We start from the raw sequence: 23684 nt of genomic DNA, 5'->3' as shown, positions 1-23684 counted from the left end.
GCTTCTGAGCATTTCATCTCATGTGAGTATCACTTTTATTTCTCAGACACTCTCTTTTTATGATGTGCAGAAATAACCTAGTTTGTGGACTGTGTTCTTCTGCACTGGAACAAGAGCACAGGACCTCTTCCACTCATGCCCCAGGTGAAGATTTCTCTCTGCTTTATGCATGATCTTAAAGTGCTAAAGCAGCTTTCTAGGCTTTAGTCTCTCAATCTGAGACACTTCGCCTGAGATTTTAGTCTCTGCCCACCACTCAAACAAACTCATCTTACCCACTACCCAGCTTAATTAAAATTACCTCACACCCAAGGACTTGCAGTTTCCCAAGTTCTCAAACCCCTTTGCCATAGGATATTTACATTTGACTAGTCACAATTGAAACCTCCAAGTATTCACACCATCTTTTGACTTGTCCTTTTGGTCCTAGGGGATATCTCACAATATTCCTTATGTTATAGCTGCACCAAAACTTTAAAATTCTATGGGCAGGAATGGTTCTTGTTCATCTTAGTATTCCCTGAACTAACACAGAGCTTTGCTTAATTATTGTTAGGGAAAAAAAAATTGGCCACTGAAAAAGAGGTCTAATTTATTATAATATTATTTCTCCTACATTCTTGAATAAGCTAAATATATCCAGGTACATCTATATCTCTGTGTGTGTATGTGTGTGTGTGTGTGTGTGTATACACACACACATATGTATATATATATGTACATATGTATATATATGTTATGAAACAACAGACTAAAAGTGATAAATGAAACCAAGAACTTATCATCTTTTATTTATTTCTCCATTTATTGACCCCAAATGTTACACTGTTGAGTTTTTCACATTTCCAAGGAAATGCCTCATCTATTGTTGCTATCTTATTCCAAATTACTCAATAAGGTGGAACTTTTCCAACTTGTTTTACAAAATAATAAAACTCTGAGTCTTAAATCTCATTGACAGCAATAGATGTTTGAGCAATATCATTCATAAATTTAGATTATGAAGCTACTTAAACTTTCTATTAAAAGGAATAATATGTTTTTTAAAAATTATCCAAGTTACTACATTGAAAAGAAACACACATATGTTATATACTATGTTGTCTCCAGCCCCATTCTGATCTTCTACTGCTTAGAACATGGACTTCTCTTTTTAAGAACAAAGTGAAGAATCAGCCTCAGACTTTATTGGGGCGGGAAGGACTTGTGGCCCTGGCCCTGGAGCGTGCACTGGCCATGGCAGCAGTATGAGCCTTGGCTGCAGCTCTGGCTCGGGCTCTCTCCACCTCATCTTTCACAGCCTCTTCATACAAAGATGGGAAGGCTGTGGGGACTGTATCATGGATCTTGGCCATAAATTCCAGCACTTTTATCTTGCTGGTTTCAGCGTGGGCTCTTGGACCCCACAGGAACTCATAGCAGGGAGGATCACTATTGGGCACCTGGCGATACTCCAGGTAATTTGCCTCCACTAAATCTTTGGTGATGAGCTTCCTTGGCTCCCCAAAAATGAAGTGCTTCCTCCCAGCATATAACCCCATCAAATTCAACATTTGCCAGACTTGCTCCTCAGTGGCGCAATTGCCATTCATGAATATCACACCCAGAACAGCCATCACCAGGCCGGTTTTGGGAACCTCTCTCACATCATCCAGAATTGCATCATAGCTTATTTCGAGTTTGTTAATAAGGACATAGATGTGCCGGTAGGGATCCACTTCCTTCAGGTCAAGGCCAAAGACCATCTCCATGTGTGCAGAAGCTCTCTTGAGGATCTCATGAAAGCGATTCCTGTACACCTGGATTACATTTCTCAGCATATCTGCCTTGGTAATGGGCTCTTTTATTTGATACTTGTACAACAGGTAGTACACTGATAAAACCACCATCTCATCTAGAGGGTCTCTGTTGGTGGGCTCAGTGTGTGAAACAGCTGTGGCTCTCTGAAGAACCTGTGGATTACAACATGACCCAGCAATAAGTGAGCTTTCGGAAATACCTTTGAAAAGAGGAGAGGAAGCAGAGCGGAACTCTTCTCCCACTCCCACAGTGGCCTGGGTACCTACCAGATCCTCTTCTTGGGCCTGCCGGCGATTCTCACGGGCACGGAGCTTACTCTTCCGACCCCGAGGCATGATGAGTTTCAACAAGTGCAGCAGGCAAGGGGGCAGGTGACTTAGTGACCTAAAGGAAAGAGGATGAGATTGTTGGACCACTTCAACAGGGAGATACAGCCTTGGCCTTATTGAAGGCTGCTTCTGCAGGTTTCCTTGAGGGAAACTGTTCTAGGAACCCACAAAACTCCTACTGTCTGATTTGCCTCTGCTCTGAGGACTCTGTGGAAATAACTAGGGTGTGCCTTAGCTCCAACCTACCAGATCTGCCTGAGGCTCAGTGGGGCTTAGAGCAATGGCTCTGTTCTGAGTTAGGGAGTATTTCAATTCACCTAAGGGTCATCACTTCACTTTCGGCAGGATCTGGGGTTCCTGTGCTCTAATGGTCTGATGTTATCCCCTCATTTGAAAGACCTTATCACTGAGACCTCAGAGGTGGGAATGAGCAGAACTTCATTGTACCACACTTGCCCAGGATACACAGGGAAGAAAGCACAAACAGAAGCTCTGTGGGAACCTCTCTATCCTGGGGTAATTAGGGGTCAGTTCTCACTCAGTGCCCTCACTTGCACTTCTGGTAATGCCTGGGACTCCCCCCTTTGCTGACAGAAGATCTATCCCCTCAGATCAAGGCCCTCAAATCCCTGAGAGTCCTGAGGAGGAGGTCAAGGAGGCCTCAGTCTAACTTCTCTGCCTCAGGCACCCTAGGGGCTAATGGCATGGATAGGATTCTCTGTGACCCCCAGGGTTCTAAGGCAGGTGGTCCCCTCAGTCCTCACACTGACTGCTGGGAATGCCTGGGTTCCCTCTTAATGCTAGTGAGGCAGCCCTCCATCTTGCTAAGATGGCCCAAGGAAAATGCGAGGGGGTGCCTCAGGCTCCCACCCTGACCCAAGGCCTCCAGGGGCTGACAGCAGTGGCGGGGCTTGGCGAGGTCCCCTTGGTTGGGGGTGGGTGTTTCCCTGAGACCTCATTCAGTACCCTTGCCGTAACACGTGGCCGGGCCTGCTCGCGCCACCCTTTCCTGGCCTGACGACATCTTCCTCTCATTCTCGAGTGTTCACTTCCCCTGAGACACCAGAGACAGAAGCCAGGGCACTGTAATACTTCATTTCAGCCCAATGTGCTACGGGCTGGGCTCTGAGGCCGCCTAAGTTTGGGGCGGGGGTTCCCTCAGGCCCCACATAGGGTCGCTGCTTTTACCCCTCCCCCACCCCTTCCAATCCCTTTAAACGGCGCCCCCCACCCCCGTTAAGGCCTGGGACCCGTCCTTCTGCTGCTCTAAAGCCGACACGCTGTTCTTTTGCCCTCATCCTCTTCCGTCCCCTCAGGGAAAATTTCAAAGATGCTGGGAGGTCGCTCTGTCAGATGGTTCCGGTCCTGGTTCTACCAGGGCTGAGAGCAGGGTGAGACTCTGGGAACCCCTTTAATCTGGAGCGGCCAGTCCCCCTACACCTAACTCGACGTCTTTACCGTAATTCAGGCGGAGTCTGGGGCTTCTGCCTGGACTGATCGAATGGCGCCCCTCTGACACGAGGCGGAAGTCAGACTGCGTCATAGTCTCAAACCACCACATGGGGTGCCGTGCGGACAGAAGGGGCGGAGCTCTGAGGCCCCCTGCGTTCCAATGCCGGTGGTTCCCTCACACTTTCTCGAGTCCTCGCCTTTACTCCCGTTATGCCTAGCTACTGTCCCTCTGCTGGTTCAAAGCTGACACCCGGATCCCACCGCCCTTACCCGCTTCAGTCCCCTCCGACAGTTCTCGGAGGTTGCTACATGAGATGATCCCTGTTTGGGTTCTTTGGGGGCTGATAGCAGGAGCAGGACTCTGGGAGCCTCTCTCTTCTGGGACTGGCGGTACCTTCATACCTAACTCCAGATCTTTACTGTAATTGCAGGCAGAGCCCAGAGTGCCTCCCTCAGTATACAGACCAATGCCTTTGCTTCTGTGAAACCCCAAGGCAGATATTAGGGTGTACCACTTTCAGTCAGCTTTGCCTGGGATCTTCCAGGGCTGACACAGGGGCAGGGTTCTCTGGGGTCTACTCTGTTCTGGGGTTGGAGGATTCACCCGGAATTCACTTAGGGTTTCCCCTCACCCCTCCAGGCTGATCCTGGGTATCCTCCCCCTGGTTAACTAGCCTTAAACAAAGGCCCTCCCCACATCGCTTTCCAGATTCCAAAGTTGTGAAAGGAAGGGGCTTCTGAGGCTCACAGCCTTGGCGGGGCCTCCCAGAGCAGGCCACTGTGCTGCCCATATGTTCTCGGGCTCCCTCAGAAATCAGAGTTCTCATCTTTACTTCTGTTAGTACCAGGGACCCCACTCTCCATTGCCCACAGCTGACACCCAGGTCCAATGCCCCCAGTTTCCTGAGTCCCCAGAGGAGAAATTCAGAAGGCACTACAAGAAATCCCTGCACAGACCTTGCCGGGACTGAAAGCAGGTGTGAGGTTTTCGGATCCACTCTCTTTTGGGGTACAGGTCCCCTGAAACTCAGTCAGGGACCTTACCTAAACTCCTAGGAGAGAGCGGAACTCTTCCCTCCCCTGACCTGATACTGCCCCCCACCTCAGATCAAAGTATTAACATCCCATTGACACCAGAGACAGAATTCAGAGGAAACCATTTTTATTTTGGCCACTCCTTTCTGGAGATTTCCAAGGCTGACAGCAGGGATGGGGCCCTATGTGGTGGCACCTTCTGTTCTGGAATAGCTGGTCCCTCTGACCTCATTCTAAGTCTCACCTTTACTTCTCTTAGGACTTGGGATTCCTCTGTCAACTGGCCTGAGTCAGGCCAGTGCACTGTCCTCACTTTGATTTTACTGTATTTACTACAGATCAGGTGATGACTTCAGGAATGGCTAGTACAAAATCTATTTTTTTTTATTTTAATTCAATCAAATTGGAGTTATTTCAGTAAAAAAGATGTAGTTTTGGATTCCACATATATCTGTCACCTCCAGCCAATTTAACAAGAAACTACACCAACTACAATGGTTCTCTATTCACCATGTAAAGGTTTGCATTGTGGCCCAACCCCCTACTCCAGTCAGTGTCTAGCAGCAACACAGACCACCAAACACAGCCAAAGTACTTCTGCCCTATGGTGTGCAAAGAAATCAGGAACTATGGGAGGCAGTCTGAGCTGGGGGTAACACTTGAATTGTTTTTCAAGGCAGGTCTACCTCAGACCTTTATTTCCGGAGTCACTGAGGTAATTGCCTTAGAGAACTCCCCCTCCAGTTTCCCCCTCCTTGCAGCTGCATACCCCCTTCCTCTACTCATTGGTAATACTTACCCTATTTTAACCGACCAGATCACCAGCCGGGGAGAAACAGCATTCTCCCTCAGGCATCAAGACAACTCTCAGCCCTGGTACACTGGCAAGGATGTAGAGAACCACCAGAGTAGTAAAGAGATGTGCTCTCCCAGATTCCATCAGTAACATCATTTGGAGGGTGACACAGGGGAGCTGCCTATATTCTGCCTGACAGTGGGTAAGGGCATTGTAAGGGAGGGTGGGCTATCAGGCATGCCTCTGGTCTTTTCATCCAGTAGATCGTCCCACTGAGATCACCCTATAACTTCAGGGTAGTAATGACAATCCCAATATTCCCTAGCCCATCTTTATAAGTTCTTCATTACCCTCCACCAGATTTTCCACTTTCTCTCCTTCTGGTACCTTTTCTACCTTTTGCTGAAGTCTGTATACAGGTCCCTGACTTCCAGCTGTCCAGGGCTCTCTGGACTTGTTTCAATATGTGATCTTTCTCATGGATTCTGGAAAGTCCTCCCTGCCTCCCCTCCCCACAACATCTTCTTGATGTCCCTCACTTAGTGATATTTTCCTATCCAGGCTCATTTTTCCTGGCATCTTGTCATTCTGACAAATCCTTGCTTCTCAGGGTAAAGGGAAAAATTTAATTAACTTATCAAAATTCTTAAAGCATGTGCTCAGAGGAATCCTGGTAATAAGACATAACTGCAGAAATCCTGTTTCATATGAGTGAGGAATTATGTTAATTTTCTGCCCTACTTAATTACAAAACAGGGAGATATGAATTAAAATAAAATTGATACACCGTAATTGCACCAAAAATGTTGCCCAAATTTTAAAATTGATAAAATTAAATGCCTGAGAGAGTGTAGGGTATTCACATAAACTAATCTGTGAGAATATGAATTGGTGCAGCATTATTGAAGTACAATTTCAGAAATACTAAAAAATTCACAATCATAGAACTCTTTGCACTCTAACGCAATTTGCACATTTGTATCTCTTTCCTATAAAAAATAATCAACGTTTGCCCAAGAACCATGTTCAGTGTTGATTTCAGTTCTATTAATCATAGCAGCAAACAGGAAAAAAACTTGTGTGTCCATCAGGAAGAGAATGATTACATTAATTATGGCACATACACCCTTTAGAATTCTAGGGAGTCGTTAAAAGAGTGAGGTGGATCTATATGTGCTCTCATGGAAAGATCCTGCATTCATTTTGTTCAGTGAGAAGGACAAGAGGCAGAACATTAGGTACATCATTACGCATGTGTTGTTAAAACTCAGTGTATTTTTCTGTTTTTTTTCTTCTGCCCTTACAGTTCTTACAAATTTTCTGTCTCAATTTATTCATCTGAAAAATGGGGATAATGACTGTCCTTACTTAGTAGGATGATAGAAAATGATTAGAAAAGATAGGCCAGAGAAAACGCTCTTATATCTAGTAAGCACCCAATAAATGTTACATAAATTTACTTCAATGATTATATTCTAGGAAGATGTTCATGTTCATGGTATGGGTCTAATGCCTTCTATTCCCCCGCTAAGAACCCTGTGGTTCACATGAGAGGAGCTTTGTTTCTGCCCAATTGAACATTCCTTCTCTGCCTTTGGAACCCCATACCTTGCTCTTTCAAACACACCTGAGTCCATGTCTGTTGAAGGCCTGTTATGTAATATGTTGGAAGTGAGATGGAGAGGAGGAGAGACTTGTAAAGATGACCCCTCAAGAACTTCAGATCTGGCAAGAGTGATAAAACCTATTATTCACAAGAGAGGTGCAGATGGAAGTAATACAGCTAGATATTTATGATAAGCTAGAGTGAGAATGGGGTTCCAACCCTGCTGTGATCCCGCATAGTTTGTCTCCGTGCTCACTAGAGAGAATTTAAAAAGGAGTCACCAATAGTGTATTTTTCTAGCACAAAAATGTAAGGAAAAAATCTAGAATAAACTTAAAAATTATACACAGAAGGGTTTTATTTGTAGTTACTTCTAGTTGGGCCTAAATTTTACAGCACTGTGCTAAGAGGGCAGAATCGTGATTTATCCATGTTTTTAGAAATTTTTAGCATCAAGAATATATGCAGTATTTCTTTTATAATTGGCATGTTTAAGTAAGACTGACAACAGAAATGGTAGCCGTGTGTTATTCAGATAAAATATCTACTAGCAGATGTGATGGAAGAAGGCTGAAACCTGAATGACTTACCACTACAGAAGTTTCTCTCGCCTACACAGAAAGCTTGCCATGGGCAGGCGGGGGTCTCTGCTGTCAGGTGATCCAGGGGTCCAGGCTGCTTCCACCATGTGGATCCACAGCTCAACACAGGCTCTGCATGTTTGCAGCTGAGTTGAACAGAAAGCATGGAGGTAGCACACTGACTGTCAAGTGCCATGGTCTGGAAATGACAAACATCGTTTCTGTTCATATTTCAGTGGCAAGGGTGGTCACAAAACCCTTTCTAATACAAGTGGACTGACTGCACAATACAGGGTCCCCACGTGCCCAGGGAGGAGAGCAAGTCACACGTGTTTGAGCACTTGCAGTCTCTCCACAAACAGCTACAGAGTAGGAGGTCGTCGACAAAGTGCGACACTCATAATTTGTATACAGAAGCCCTCTTCATTCTGGAAGAAGTTTCTGAGAAAGCCAAAATTGTCTTGCAACACTCCACCTTTTTCTGGTGCCCACTATGTGACAAGTGTTTTCAGACACAGGCTCACACCAGTTTTCTACAGGACACTGTAAACCTCAGCAGGAAAGGGTCACCTTTTGTCACTAAATAACACCTTTCTGCACTTACCTTTACAGTAGTCTCAGTACACTGAGAATTTCTTTCTTCTTTTTGCTGCATGGTCTAAATCACAACTTGTGAATCTCGGCTACCCATCACTTGATGAGTATACCCGAACACTTGTACAGGTGTCTTTAGGCACACTGGAAAACCACTGGGGCAGATACAGACAACAATCAGGAAAATGATGGTGACTTTTTTTCCTTATCAAAGCTGATGTGGTCCTCCAGGGAGACATTTTCTGTGTCATCGGTAGACTGAATAGTTGCTCCACGAAGACGCCCATACCTTATCCCTGAAACCTGTGAATTAGTTATGTTACACGGCCAAAGGTACTTTGCAAATGTAGTTAGGTTATGAAGCCGACTTCAAAATAAAGATATTCTATTGGATGACCTGGGTGGGCCCCATCTAATGACATGACCCTGTACAAGCAGAGAACTTTCTCTGGCTGGATGTAGAAGAGAGATGCAGCAGACAAGGAAGTTGGAAAGTGCCAAGTGTGAGGAGACTTCAACGTTCAGTTGCTGACTCAAAGTATATGGGCCTGCGTTTGAGGACTGGGGAAACTATGGCAGCTCTAGCTGACTGTCAGCAAGGAAATAGGGCCTCAGCCTTATTACCACAAAGAACTGGATTCTGCCCAAAACTGGAATGATTTTGGAAGGAAATCCTTCCTAGACTTATAAGAGACCTGCAAGCTGAAAGCTTGACTCGAGCCTGTGGAAATCCAAGCACAGAATCTAGCCGAGCCACTCAGCCTTCACACCTACAGAAATGTAGATAACAGTACCTACTGAGATAATAAATATGTGCAGTTGTAAACCAGTAAATTTGTAGTAATTTTTTACAGCAGTCATAGGAAACTACTATAACTTCCTGGAAAGACTACAGGATCTGTTAGAATCCAGCCTCTACAGACAGTTGCTACATAGTGATTTCCTCGGTCCTTCCTCACCTGCCTCTTGTTGGAGTAGGGGGACGATTTGGTTCTGGATCATTTAGTTAAGCTTACTCCTCAGTGTATGGATTCAGTATTCAGTCTCAAATAGTCCATTGGATTAAATTCTTTTTTCTACCTAACTTCATCTGCTTCCTAAAGCTCCTCTCTAACTTCATGATTGTATCTCTGCTTCAGGATATTATAATAAGTAAATTTTGTGTCAAATCAGACTCTACCTACCAGCAGATTTAGAAAAAACTTAAAGATGTGTTAGGAGCATCCATGGGGGGTAAGGAGGTGTGTGAACGTCACTGTTTGAAGTGAACAATTACATGGATAGGGCAGCCGCTATCAGAGAGTCCACAGTGAGAAATGGGATCTGTAGGGAGGTGGGATGCTCTAAGTCAGAGGAATCCAGGGGATGTGGGCCATCTGTTCCTCTGGGAGCAGAGGGCAGCTTCCTGAGGAAGTTGCACAGAAGAGCTGACCAGCGGGTCAGCTTCCAGTTTGGACACGCGGGCACACTGGGGAAAACCCAGGGGAAGGGCGCTGTCATGTGGGAAAATGCTTGGACTGATCACTCAGGCTGAGACCAGGGCAGTCAGCTCTCAAGGAACCCTGGGGTGAAGAGCGGGAGGATCCTGGGTAAATGAAGCCCCCAGACAGTCCCCAAATTGTGTTTGGTTCTCATTTTCACCCTCCTTCTTTAGGCCTCCTTTTAGTATTTTGGCCACAGAGTCCTTCTTTTCATTGTGGAGCAGTGAAAAGACAAATGAATTAATGGACACAAGGTCTGTCTCAGGCTGGGAGAAGTGGAACAGCGGGCTCTGAAAGAATTCAGACCAGGACTTTATTCTCAGGTCTGTCTCTTATGAGCTACACGAACCCACAAAAATTGCAAAGCAATGTGTGTATCAAATTCTTCATCTATGAAGTTGGTTTGATCAAGTTGTTTTGTTCCCAGACTCATGTATACCTTGTGATGTCAGACAGTTGGAATGTGAGTGATTCATGTAAGGTACCTGATTCAGTGATTGGCATATATTAGATCTTTGATACTTCTCAGTTATTACTATTATAATTTTGACTTCAAGCAGTACCAGCCTCCCATCTTGTAATTTTAAAATTTATTTTTATCCTGGAGTTGTCAAAGAACATACAGCCCTCTAGGATATAGCACACCAAATCGTTCAAAATGCTTCTTACCAAGTAAAAGTAAGTTACTTGCTAGGGATCATTTTGAAGATATTTTATTGAGTTGGAAAAATCTTCCCCAGTTGGATGCATATAAGGCTCTTAGAAAATGTGTCAAGGACTACTTGTTTCACTCCCATCAAAATATTTATCCCTCACTTTGATTTTGCCAAATTAAACTCAAGATAATCTAATTGAAACACCCTATTAACAGAGTAAGCTCAGTGTTTGCCTGCCCAAGGCAAAGAGTGCCAGCAAAATTACTTCTGAGCATCACAAGTTAAGGCAGTACCACCCTTATTTCACAGAAAATCCCTGGAGACAATGTATGTAAAATACCTAGTTTGTGGACTGTGTTAACCTGCACTGGGACAGAAGCACAGGACACCTTCCATTCCTGCCTCAGGTTGAGATTTCTCTCTGGTTTAATTTATAATCTTAAAGTAACTTCTAGAAGTAGTTTTCCACTCCAAGCTGTAGTCTTTCAACTCTGGACACACCTCCTGAGGGTCTGGCCCCTGCCCACCACTCCCATAGCCTCATCTGATCTACCTCCCAGGTTACCACAGCACTGACTCACACTGAAGGACTTGCAGTTTCCCAGACCTGCTTGTCTCAGGGCACTTACACTTGACTGCTTACTTCTGGATCCTTCAACGTCCTCTCCTCCTTTTTGACCTGTCCTTACGTCTTAGGGTGCGTTGCACTGCCTTCTTTACTTGATAGATGTTCCTAGACTCTGAAATGCAACGGGCAGGATCGATCTTGTTTATCCTAACATTCCCAGTAGTAGCACAGAGCCTCCCAAAGAGCAGATGCTCATGGAATGTTTGAGAAATGCATGAGACAGTGTGCAAGACGTCTAATTTACTGTGACATAGTTAATACTGCATTCTTGAGTAATCTACATATATCTAGCTGTATATAATTTAATTTTAAGCAAAGGACTAAATATGAATAGAGAAAACAATATTTAGCCATCTTTACTTTTTCTCCTCTATTTCTTGGTCTCAAGTATTTCACTGCTAAATTCTTTTACATTTCAAAGGAAATGCCTAATCCATCGACATGTTATTGTGTTCCAAATAACTAAATAAGGTGCAGTTTCCCAATTTGATCTACAAAATAATAATCTATTACTCATATCTCATGCATGGCACAAAAATGAGCAACGACATACACAAACTTGGACTTTGAAGCTAAGAAACTTTCAACTAAAAGGAAAAACAATTTTGAACTTATCTAGGTTAACACATCGAATAAGAACACAAATATATTATACACTCTGTTGTCTCCAGCCCCACCTTGACCTTCCACTAATGAGAATGTGGACTTTTTATTAATGACAAAGTGAAGAATCGGCCTGACTTTATTGGGGCAGAAGGAACTTCTGGCCCTGGAGCGTGCACTGGCCATGGCAGTGGTATGAACCTTGGTTGCTTCTCTGGCTCGAGGTCTCTCTTCCTCAACTGTCACAGCCTCTTCATACCAGGATGGGAAGGCTGTGGGGACTGTATCATTGATCTTGGCCACAAACTCCAGCACTTTCATCTTGCTGGTTTCAGCGTGGGCTCTTGGACCCCACAGGAACTCATAGCGGGGAGGATCACTCTCGGGCACCTGGCAGTACTCCAGGTAATTTTCCTGCACCAAATCTTCAGTGATGAGCTTCCTTGGCTCCCCATAGATGAAGTTCTTCCTCCCAGCATATACACCCATCATATTCAGCACTTCCCAGACTTGCTCCTCAGTGGCGCAGTTGCCCTTCGTGAAGATCACACCCAGGATGTTCATCAGCAGACCGGTCTTGGGAACCTTTCTGTCATCACTCAGCTTCTCATCATAGCTTGGTTCCAGTTTGTTGACAAGGACATAGATGTGCCAGTAGGGATCCATTTACTTCAGGTCAAGGCCAAAGACTAGCTCCATGTGTTCAGAAGCTCTTTTAAGAATCTCATGGAAGTGATTCCTGTACATCTGGATTACATTTCTTAGCATATCTGCCTTGGTAATGGGCTCTTTTATTTGATACTTGTACAACAGGTAGTACACTGATAAAACCACCATCTCATCTGGAGGGTCTCTGTTGGTGGGCTCAGTGTGTGAAACAGCTGTGGCTCTCTGAAGAACCTGTGGATTACAACATGACCCAGCAATAAGTGAGCTTTGTGAAATACCCTTGGAAAGAGTAGAGGAAGTGGAGCAGAACTCTTCTCCCACTCCCACAGTGGCCTTGGTACCTGCCAGATCCTCGGGCTTTTCTTGGGACTGGCAGCGTTTCTCATGGGCACGGAGCTTACTCTTCTGACTCCAAGGCATGATGACTGTTCAGGTGCAGCAGGCAAGTTGGCAGATAAACCAATGACCTGCAGGAAAGAGGATAAGATGGTGTGTGTACCTTCACCACATGGCAGAGATGCTGCCTTGGCTTTATTGATGGCCGCCTCTGCCATCAATATATCCTGTGTGCACAGCTCAAGGAACCCACAAGGCTCTTGTTCTTCTATCAGCCTGCTTCCTGAGAACCCTGTGAAAGTAATTAGAGTTCACCTTAGGCTGCTTCATGCCAGATCTGCCTGGCGATTCCTGGGGTGATGGCAAGGCTTGAAATGTCCAGGCTCCATGGAGGCCCCCCTCTTTTTTTTTTTTGTAGGGGTTGTTTCTCTCAGTTCACTTTCAGGGCCATCGTCTTGACTTCTGGCAGCTTTTGAGATCCCCCTATTCTACTGCTCTTATGGTGACTCCTCATTTCAGTGACCTCATTTCCCTTGAATTCAAGAGGAGTAAGGGAGAACCTCATCTGACCATATCTTCCTAGGGACACTGGGATGACAGAATTGGCAGAACTTAGAAGGACCGTCTCTATCCTGGGGTAATTAAGATCATCACTCCTCACTCAAGGTCCTCACCTTGGCTTCTGGTAGGGTCTGCGACTCCTCCCTCTGCTGATGTGAGACCTATCCCCTCAGAACGAGGCCCTCATATCTCTGAGATCCCTGAGGAGGAAGTTAGGAAGCCCTTATCCTAACATAGCTACCCAATGACCCCTCAGGGCTTATAGCATAATTGGGGTTCCCTCAGAACTTAATCAAGTTCTTCTTGTTACTCTTGTTAGAAACTGAGACTCCTCTTTCTGCTGACTGAGGCTGACACTCTGGTCCAATGCCCTTAACTTCCTGAGTTCTCACAAGGAGAATTCAGTGGGCCCTTCATCAGATGATTCCTGCCCAATCTCTTTCAAGAATATGCGGGACCCCCTGTTTGGTGTAAGGGATCCCCTCCAACTTCACTCATGGTCCTCATGTCACCTCCTAGAAGGACCTAGAAGTAGTTCCTCTGATGACTTAAAGCAGCTTTTCTCAAACAAAGCTCTTCACTTTTTTGAAAATGTATATTTAGAATTCAGGATGTCTTGCATCCAGCCACTCACACCTTATCCCTTCCTGGGCTGACAGCAGTGTTAGGACTCTGTGGGAAACCCTCTCTTTTGAGGTGGGAGGTCCCTCATACTTCACTCAAGGTCCTCACCTTCACTTCTGGGAGGATATGGAACTCTTCCACCTACTGACTTGACTCCAGAAACCCTGGAAGTGCCATCCCTTTCTTGAATCTCCAAAGGAAGAATTTAGAGGGTGCTTGTCCAGGGCCCACTATTGCTGATGGCAGGGCAGCACCTTGTGGGGGCCCCCCTCATTGGATAGTAGATACCCTCATACCACACAAAGGGTCCTTACCTACCTCCTGGCAGGACCTGGGCCTCCTCCCTCTGCTAACTTTACACCATCCCCTCGGGAACAATTCTATAACATCCCTATGACATCAGAGGCAGAACTCAGGATGTGTTATATACAGTCACTCCCATCAGGGGCTTCCTAGGCGTGACAGCAGAGGCCCAGGTTCTGAGAGGCCCGTAAGTTTTGAGAGTTTCTCATTTGTCATAGATGACTCCCTTAGATCATAGTCAGGGTCCTGAACTTTACTGGTGGAAGCCAGGATGCCAAACCCTAGTCCAGTGCTGTCGCCTCTCTGACTCTACAGATGGGGAATTCAAAGATGAGATCCCTGTAAAGGATCTCCCAGGGCTTATGTAAGCGGCAGGATTCTGTCAGCATCCCCTCTCTTCCAGTATATGTTTGAGGGGCCCTCAAGTCTCACTCAGGGTTTTTACCCTAATTCCAGACAGTGCTTGGAACTCTTCCCGAGAATTCCTTCCTCTGTTCACCTGATATCCCAAGCTCGGACTAATGCCTTCTCCTCTCTGAGAAGTCAGAGATGGAAGTTAGGGGAAGACACTTCCATTCACTCCCATTGGGGCTGAGGATAAGGGTGTGGCTCTTGGATGTGAGGGGTGGACTTTGTCTTTTGTGGGTAGAGGACTCTGGCAGAACTCACATATGGCTCTTCCATTTACTCCTGGGAGACCTGGGACTCATCTGTTTCCTGATCTGAGTCAGGTAGCCTTAAGCCAAGGTGTTTGTCCTCAAGCATCCCACCCTCCAGTCCCCCATCCCCAGGCACCAGAAGGTGAAGTGAAGGGGTACCTGGACCTAACAGGCAGGCCTGAGCTTTGAAGTCCTGATAGTAGGCACAGTGTCTGTGCAAGTCCACTCTGTTGTGGGTTGAGTGATGTCCTCAGAACTTCTGAGTCCTTACTTTTACTTCTTAGGGTCTGAAGCCCCTTCCCTCTGCTAGACTGAGAACAGTGATATAAAATTTAGCTGGGATTTTGTAATGACTTTGGGAATGACTAGTATGGAACTTTTTTAAAATTTTCAATTCAATAAGTCATGGTTAAAGCTATAATACGATTTTTGACTCTACATCTACTCATCATTCTAAATTTGAGAAAGTAGTGCACCATCTCCAGTGGTTCTCCAACCACCTTGTAAATGTTTGCATCATAGACCAATTCTCTACTACAGTGTCTGGTGATAACAAAGGCCACCAGACACAGGGGCAGAAAATCCACGTCATCATTCCGACAAATCCTTGCTTCTCAAAGAAAAGGGAACATTTAATTGATATATCAGAATTCTTAGATCATGCACCCAGAGGAATACTGGTACTTAAGATATCACTGCAGAAATCTCCCTTTATATGGTAGAAGGGCTAAATTAATTTTCTGCTCAATCTATTTAGAAAATAGGGAAATAAAATTTAAAATAATAATGAGGTGATATATTTTCAATCAAAAGTTTGACCAAAATTTAAAAGGTTGATAAAATAAAATACCAATGAGAGCTTAACTTATTCACATACATAAATATATGAGAAGATATTCTGGTATAGCATTATTGGAATGGAATACCAGCAATATTCATAAAACTTACTATCATCATATTCTCTCATCTAATTGCACTTTTGTACGTCTTTCCTATGATAAAACATGTACATTTGCCCAAGAATTGGTGTTCTATGATGTTGATATCAGTTCTATTAATCATGACAACAAATGGGAAACAACTTGTGTGTCCATCAGAAAGAGAATGATTAAATTAATTATGGCACATACACCTTTTAGAATTCTAGGGAGTCGTTAAAAGAGACGTGAACTATATGTGCTCTCATGGAAAGATCCTGCATTCATTCTATTCAGTAACAAGGGCAAGAGTCAGAACAATAAACACACTGTTACACATGTATTTTTAAAACTCACAGTGTATTTTTCTAGCACAGGTATGTAAGACTAGGCCTGGAATAAATGATAAAGTACTACACAGAAGTGTTTTTAATGCATTTACCTCTGGGCAGGAATGAATTTTGGAGGAATTACATAGTAAGGAAGATGAATTATGTTTCCTTCCTGTTGTTAGAATGTTTTGGAAACAAGAATTTATGTCCTATTTCCTTTGTAATTGAGACATTTAAATAAGAATAACAACAGAAATAGTAACTGTGTATTATTCAGATAAAGTATTTATGAGATGTAGTGGGAAAAGTCTGATTTCTGAATGGCTTAACATAAAATTTTATTTCTTATGTGCATAAAATCTAATGGGTGCTGGCAGGGGGTCTACATTGTCTTTGACTCAAGGATCCAGACTACTCCCATCATGAGCTTTCACATATGAACACAGGCTCTCTATGTTTGCTGCCGGACGAAACAAGAAGCATGGCTTTGGCGTAGTGGTTCTCAAATACGTTGGTCTGGAGGTGACAAGCATGCTCCTGCTCACATTTCTGTTTCAAGGACAGTCATATGACCCTTCCTAACTACAAGTGGACGGGCAAGTAGTCTCCATATGAACCAAGGAGGGAGAGCAAGACACGAAGTAAATGAGCACTTGCAGATTTTCCCATTAACTGTTACATGCTCAAAAAAAGAGTAACTATTATACTTCTTTATGGCATTAGCCCTCTTCATTCCTGGAAGATTTTCCAACAAGATTCCTTGCAATTCAGCACCTTTCTCTAGTGCCTATATGTGACCAGTGTTTTCAAATACAGGATCAAACCAACTTTCAAAAGGATCTCATAAATCTCAACAGGGAGGGCGCACCCTTCTTCATTCTTAGCACCTTTGTGCACTGACCTTTTCAGTAACCTCTATAATCTCAATACATCGAGATTTTTCTTCTTCCTTTTGCATGAAAAAAATCACACTTGTGAGTCTCTGCTACTCACCACTGTTGAACATGCCTGAACACTTACTTGTACAGGTGTCTTTAGGCACACTCGAAAACCAGGATTTTCCTCTGCGGCAGATACAGACAAGAGTCAGGAGAATGATGGTGATTTTTTTCTTATCAAAGCTGGCATGTGCACCAAGGAGCTATTTTCTACCTCAGTGGTGGAGTCAATGGTTGTTCCACATAATGGCCATACCCTTATCCCTGAAATTTGTGAATATGTTATCTTACGTAGCCAAAGGCACTTAGCATATGTAATTAAAATTATGAAATGGACCTTCAAATAGGGAGATTATACTGAATTATCTGAGTGGGCCCAATCAAACGACATGAACCCTTACAAGCAAAGAAACTTCTCTGGCTGGATGCAGAAGAGAGATGCAGCAGAGGGAAGAGTAGAGTTTCCACAAGAGACAGATTCAGTGTACTGTCTCAGAAGCAGGAGTCCGTTTACAAGGACGGGGGAGAGGCCTGAGGAACTATGGCAGTTCCAGCTGACAGTGTGCAAGGAAACAGGGCCTCAGTCTTAAAACTGCAAAGAACTGAATTCCCTATAGAAGTGGATTCCAAGAGTAATCAGAGTAGGTGTGGCATGCAATTCTTCTCAGCACTTCCCAATAAAAACCCAGACACTGACAGCTTGATTTGGGATTTGTGTAACCCTGAGCAAAGAAAATAGCACAGCCAACCTGTATTTCTGAGCTACAGAAATGTGAGATAATAAATGTGTGTTGTTGTAAGTCCCTTACTTTGTGACAATTTGTTTGCTAGCAATAGAAAACCACTACATCCTCCTAAAAAATCAGAGTTTTTAGGAATCCAGCCTCTGCATATGGTTGCTACACAGTGATTTCCTTGGTCCTTCCCCATCTACCACTTAGGGAAGAAGCTTTGGTTCTTGGCCACTTAGTTAAGCTCACTCATCAGCATATGGATTCAGTGGCCAGTCTCAAATAAATCACCAGATTAAATTCTCCTTTCTTACCAACCTCACTGGCTTTCTAAAAATCTCTTCTCTAACTTCAGGGTTATCTTTCAATAACCAGTAACTCCTCTGCCAAACCAGACTCTACTTTACAAGCTGATATGGAAAAAAAAACAAACCTTTCAGTACAGTGGAAGCACCGAGAGATGAGCAGACACGTGAACTTCACTGCCAAAGTAAACAGCCCCCTGGACGGGGCTGTTGTTATCAGGAGGGTTCCATGGTCGGGGTGGGACAGACAGGGGTGGGACAGACAAGGGATGTCTGCAAGGGTTTGGAAGCCTCTAAGTCAGGAGAAAGGCAGGCGATTCTGAGTTTTCTGTTCTGCTGGAAGCAGAGAGTAGCCTTATGAAAGGAAACTGGACAGCAGGTCAGGATCCTGATTTTGACAGGGGGAAGACCCAGGGTAAGAGTGATGTAATTCTGGAAGTGCTAGGACTAGGGTAGAGTCAGCTCTCAAGGAACTCTGGGGCCAGGGGCAGGAGGAGCCTAGGTAAATTAAGTCCACAACCTCTCCTGAATTCTTTTTAATTTTAATTTTTTTTTATCATACCTGGGGTTAGTACATTGGCAATAAGGTCCTTGACTTCATTGCCTGAGTGTTGAGTGTAGAACTGAAATAAGAAACAGAACATCTGCTTTATTCAAGGAGTGGAACACTGAAGGGCCCTAAATGAATTCAGACTAGAGATCTAGTCCCAGTTCTGACATGCAGGAGCCATGTGAAGTCAAGAAAATTGCAAAGCTCTATGAGGCTTTCCTGAGCAGTGAGTTTGCTAAGCCATGCTGTGTAGGCCCTCTGGGATGTGTGTAATGTATGAAAGAACCAGTGTTTCACAAGTATTTAGTCTTTTAATAATTTGCAGATATTACTGTTATTATTTTGACCCTAGACCCTACCAAAATCTTCTCTGTGATTGTTTTTTAGTCCAAGAGATACCAGAGAATATAGGGGAACCCAATGATACAGCACAACAAATCAGCTAACATGATGCTTAGCAAGTAAAACTAAATGATTTACTATATAAGTATTTGAGGGTATGTTACTGTGTGCGTAGGGGAGTCTTCCCCAGTTGGGTGGAACTTAAGGATTCTACAATTTGTGTAAAGAACCAACTCTTTCCATCCCTTCCAACTGTCCTTCCATCCAAATAACCTCTATTTTCATTTATTTCAGTCCCATTAAAATTCTAGCCCTCACTTGGAGTTTGCCAAATTACACACAAGACAACCTTATTAGGTTTTATTAAATGAACTTCAAATGTAGTGGACTCTGTCTTTACCAGGTCAGAGCAAAGATTGCTAGCAGAGTGGCTTCTGAGCATATGCATGCCATATGAGTATCCCGCCTAAACTCCCTGGGGATGATGAGCGTAAAACACATAGTTGATATGCTGTACTCAACTACACTGGGAAAAGGACACTGGAAAGGATGCAGGTCACCTTCCGTTCTTGTCCCAGGTGGAGAATTCTCTTTGGTTTATCCATGACTCAAAAGTAACTGCTACAAGTAGTTTTCCATTCCAGGGTTTAATCTCTCAACTCTGGACACACCTTCTGAGGGTCTGGCCCCTTGCCCACCACCCCCAGAGCCTCATCTGATCTACCTCCCAGTTTACCACAGCACTGACTCACACTGAAGGACTTGCGCTTTCCCAAACCCACTTGCCTTAGGGCAGTTACACCTGACTGCTGACTTCTGGATCCTCCCATGTCCTCTCCTCCTTTTGACTTGTCCTTATGTCTTAAGGTGCATCGCACCATCTTTCTTACTTGACAGCTGTTGCTAGACTCTGAAATGCAATGGGCAGGATGGGTCTTGTTTATCCTGACATTCCCAGTAGTAGCACAGAGCCTCTCAAAGAGCAGATGCTCATGGAATGTTTGAGAAATGGATGAGACAGTGTGCAAGACGTCTAATTTATTATGATATAATTAATACTACATTCTTGAATAAAGTAAGCACATCCAAATATTTATCTCTTAATTTGACAGAAGACTAAAAGTGATAAGGTAATGTAAAAATTTATCACCTTTTACTTTTTTCTCTATTTCTTGATCCCAACCATTTTACTGCAATTTCTTTCACATTTCCAAGGAAATGCCTAATCCAGTGACATATTATCTTATTCCAATTATCTAAATAAGATGGAAAAGCTCCCAATCTGTTCTATGAAACAGTAAAACTCTTAAACCTTAAACTCTTAAACATCAATAAATGTGTGACATTATTCATAAACTCAAATTCTGAAGCTACTTAACTATCTATTAAAAGGAGCAACATTTAGGCCAATTTAAGTTATTACATAGAACAGGAACACGAACACTGTTTTCTCCAGCCCCACCTCAAACTTCCACTAATTAGAACGTTATCTGTTCTCTTCAAACACGTAGTAAATAATCTACTTCAGCCTTCACTTAGGGCAGGAAAAGCTGCTTGTCATGGCCCCGGAGTGCACATTGGCCATGGCAGCGGTACGAGCCTTGGCTGCAGCTCTTGCTCGGGCTCTCTCTTCCTCATCTCTCAAAGCCTCTTCATACAAGGATGGGAAGGCACTGGGGATCGTATCATTGATCTTGGCCACAAACTCCAGCACTTTCATCTTGCTGGTTTCAGCATGGGCTCTTGGACCCCACAGGAACTCATAGCGGGGAGGATCACTCTCGGGCACCTGGCGGTACTCCAGGTAATTTTCCTGCACCAAATCTTCAGTGATGAGCTTCCTCGGCTCCCCATAGATGAAGTTCTTCCTCCCAGCATATACACCCATCATATTCAGCACTTCCCAGACTTGCTCCTCAGTGGCGCAGTTGCCCTTCGTGAAGATCACGCCCAGAACAGTCATCAGCAGACCGGTCTTGGGAATTTCTCTGTCATCACTCAGCTTCTCATCATAGCTTGGTTCCAGTTTGTTGACAAGGACATAAGTATTCCTGTTGGGATCCACTTCCTTCACGTCAAGGCCAAAGACCAGCTCCAAATGCTCAGAGGCTTTCCTGAGGATCTCACAGAAGTGATTCTTGTACATCTGGATTACATTTCTCAGCATATCTGCCTTGGTAATGGGCTCTTTCACTTGATACTTGTACAGCAGGTAGTACACCAACATAGCAACCTTCTTATCTATAGGGCATTGGGGCCAGTGCTCAGTGGTATCCTGGGCCTGTGAGGCATTTGGCATTTCCTCGCCTTGATTGTTGGCACCTTCATTAAATCTTATGTTTGAAACAGCTGCAGCTAAAGTGGTGGCAGACACCTGAAGACTGCTGGGTGTTCCAGTGGCAGGTGGGCTCCAGGGCACATCTTTGAAATGAGGCGATGGCAAAGAATGGGACTCTTCTGTTGGTGCAGTGGCAGGAGCATCCACTGGGTCAGTGGGCTCCTCTCGAGCCTGGCGGCGTTTTTCGCGGGCACGAAGCTTACTCTTTTGGCCCCGAGGCATGATGACTGGCAGCAGGTGGGGGTGTGGGAAAGAGGGTAGACAAGTTCAGTGATCTGGAGGAAAGAGGATGAAATGGTGTTACACTCTTTAGCAAGGAGATACCACTTTGGGCTTTATCAATGGTCATCACTTCAGGTTTCCTTGAGGGCACTGCTCTAGGAACCCGTAAAGCTCCACTTCCTTGATCAGCCTTTCCCGAGGACTCTGTGGAAGTGACTAGAGTTCACCCTAGGCTGCAGCTCTCCAGCCCTACCTGGGTCTTACTGGATCTGATACAGGGACTGACAAGTCCAGGCCCTGTAGAGCCTCCCTGGTTCTGCAGTAGCAGCTGTTTCTTTCAGTTCACATTGAGGGCCATTACCTTGACTTCTGGCAGGACCTGAGGTCCTCTGCTCAGCTGCTTTGATGCTAACCCCTCATTCCAAACCCCTCACATGCCTGACATCCTGGAGGAGGAACTGAAAGGGAACCTCATCTGAGCACATTTGCCCTGGGACACCCTGGGATGACAGCAATGAAAGAGTTATGTGGGACCCTCTCCATTCTCGGATAATTAGGATTCTCACTCCTCACTCAGAGTCCTCACCTTGGTTTCTTGCAGGGCCTGGAACTTCTCCCTTGGCTGACCTTAGACCTGTCCTTTTGGAGCAAGGCCCTCACATCCCTGAAAGTCCTAGGAGGAATTTAGGGAGTTCTTAGTTTAATATATCTTCACCAGGCACCCTTGCCAAGGATGTGACATCACATGTAGGGCTCTGTGAAACACCTTCTATTCTGTGATGGGTAGTCCTCTCAATCCTCAAATTCCTTATTGTGGTTCCTCCCCTTGGCTAACTGGTGTCCTCCCTTCTGCAGACTTGAGACCTGTAACTATCAGACCAAGGCTCTCATCCACTTGATATCCTGGAATATGCAGTGGGAGATGGGGCACAGACTCAGTATGCCAGACCTCTGCAGGCTGTCCCAGGACTGACCACAGAGGAAGGGCCTAACTCTCTGTACCCCCCTCCCCCAGTTCTCACTTTGACTTCGAGAAGGGCTTAGCTGGGTCACTTCCTTCTAATATGGCCCTCATCTCCCTGTTACTACTGAGGATAAAGTGACAGCCCTGCTTAGCTGGACACCAGGGTTTCTAATAGGGGTAGTGCTCTGTGCAGCCCCTTTTGTCTTGAGGGAGGAATTCCCTTCAGTCCTTGCTCAAAGTTATAAACTTAACTCAAAGCCACCACTAGGAGTCCTTTCTGCTAACCTGATTCATCTAGCATTAGACTAAGGCTCTTATATAACCCCCTTCTCCCCCACTCCACCCCCTACCTCACCAAAGGGGGAAGCAGGAAGCGCATGGGCTTTACAGCCCGGCCAGGGGCCTCACAGGGCTGGCCATAGGGGCAGGGTTCCGTAGTGCCTCCACTGTTCTGGGGAGGCGGTTTCTCTAAGAACACAAATAGGGGCATCTATTGATTCCTGGCAGAGCCTGGTACTCCTTCCTCTGCTGGCCTGAGGCAGACACCCTGGTCGAATATCTTCACCTGCTGGAGCAGCCAGACTGGACATCAGGTGTGCCTGTTCCAGCCACCCGTGCCTGGGGTCGCCCAGGGCTGACTGCAGGGGCAGAGAGCTGGGGGTGGGGTGGGGTGGAGTGGGGGTCGTGGGGGTGGAGGAGTAGGGGGGTCGGGGGTCGGGGGTGGGGGTGTGGGGAGGTCGGGGTGGGTGGGACGCCTCTTGGAGCCGGGAGGGAGAGTTCGGCCGATCTCACATTAGGCTCTTCATTTACTCCTGAGAGGCCCTGGAGACCTCTCTCTGCTGGCTTGGTGCCAACACCCTGGTCCAGTGTTACCATTTTTCTGAGTTCCTAAAAGGAGAATTCCGAGGGCAATAGATTCGGTGATCCCTGCTTGGAACCTGCCAGGGCCGATGGCAGGGCAGGACTAAGGGGCCTTCTATCTTTTTGGTTAGGGGGTCCCTCAAACCTTACTCACTTTCCTTACCTTACGCCTGGTAGAACCTGGATTCCTCCCTCTGCCGAACTGATGCCGCTGCTTCTCCCAGACCACTTCTCGTTTCCTAGGTTGCAGAGACGGAAGTCAGTGTGCGACACATCCGGGTACCCCTGCCTGGCGCGTCCCAGGGCTGCAGCCGAGGTGGGGCTTGACTCTGTGATGCCCTCTCTGATCTGGTGTGGGTGGTACCCAAAGCCTTCGTTGCAGAGTTAGGGCTTCCTTTTGGCTCCTGGTGCATTGATTAAAGGCGCCTTCCGAAGTAAAACCTCCCTGTAAGCTCTGGACAGTTTCTTAAC

At 45.3% G+C, this 23684-nt stretch overlaps 3 protein-coding genes across 4 annotated transcripts; all 3 read right to left on the bottom strand.

Moving 5' to 3' along the window:
* Nucleotides 1-792: 792 nt before the first annotated feature.
* Nucleotides 793-3668, bottom strand: LOC102542596 (melanoma-associated antigen B10-like). Its single transcript, XM_015251203.3, has 3 exons — nucleotides 3588-3668; nucleotides 2067-2184; nucleotides 793-1952 (listed from the first exon to the last, which is right to left on the bottom strand). The coding sequence occupies exons 2-3, from the start codon at nucleotides 2133-2135 to the stop codon at nucleotides 1179-1181; spliced, it is 843 nt and encodes a 280-aa protein (XP_015106689.3). The 5' UTR covers nucleotides 2136-2184; nucleotides 3588-3668; the 3' UTR covers nucleotides 793-1178.
* Nucleotides 3669-8370: 4702 nt separating this feature from the next.
* LOC102542113 (melanoma-associated antigen B10-like) lies at nucleotides 8371-14111 on the bottom strand. The gene is given in 3 exon segments (XM_031673267.2): nucleotides 8371-8489; nucleotides 11636-12697; nucleotides 14070-14111. Coding segments are annotated over 2 exon segments (1134 nt in total). The 5' UTR covers nucleotides 12651-12697; nucleotides 14070-14111.
* Nucleotides 14112-19851: 5740 nt separating this feature from the next.
* On the bottom strand, nucleotides 19852-23437 carry LOC116278245 (melanoma-associated antigen B10-like). Of its 2 annotated transcripts, XM_072956488.1 has the most exons (3): nucleotides 23377-23416; nucleotides 21975-22061; nucleotides 19852-21441 (listed from the first exon to the last, which is right to left on the bottom strand). In XM_072956488.1, the coding sequence occupies exon 3, from the start codon at nucleotides 21386-21388 to the stop codon at nucleotides 20360-20362; it is 1029 nt and encodes a 342-aa protein (XP_072812589.1). In that variant the 5' UTR covers nucleotides 21389-21441; nucleotides 21975-22061; nucleotides 23377-23416; the 3' UTR covers nucleotides 19852-20359. The 2 variants fall into 2 exon arrangements, with proteins under 2 accessions (XP_072812589.1, XP_031529113.1); XM_031673253.2 differs by lacking the exon at nucleotides 21975-22061 and having other exon boundaries at nucleotides 23377-23437.
* Between the last annotated feature and the right edge of the window lie 247 nt (nucleotides 23438-23684).

This window comes from Vicugna pacos, chromosome X, assembly GCF_048564905.1.
Source record: "Vicugna pacos chromosome X, VicPac4, whole genome shotgun sequence".
In the NCBI taxonomy this organism is placed as follows: domain Eukaryota; kingdom Metazoa; phylum Chordata; class Mammalia; order Artiodactyla; family Camelidae; genus Vicugna; species Vicugna pacos.
This window is presented reverse-complemented; position numbering and strand designations above follow the sequence as displayed.

Excerpts from the sequence above, each read along its gene's own strand:
- LOC102542596 (XM_015251203.3), bottom strand. The coding sequence starts at position 2,135 with ATGCCTCGGGGTCGGAAGAGTAAGCTCCGTGCCCGTGAGAATCGCCGG. Across the intron at positions 1,953-2,066 it reads AGGCCCAAGAAGAGGATCTG|GTTCTTCAGAGAGCCACAGC; the intron begins GTAGGTACCCAG and ends TGTAATCCACAG.
- LOC116278245 (XM_031673253.2), bottom strand. The coding sequence starts at position 21,388 with ATGCCTCGGGGCCAAAAGAGTAAGCTTCGTGCCCGCGAAAAACGCCGC.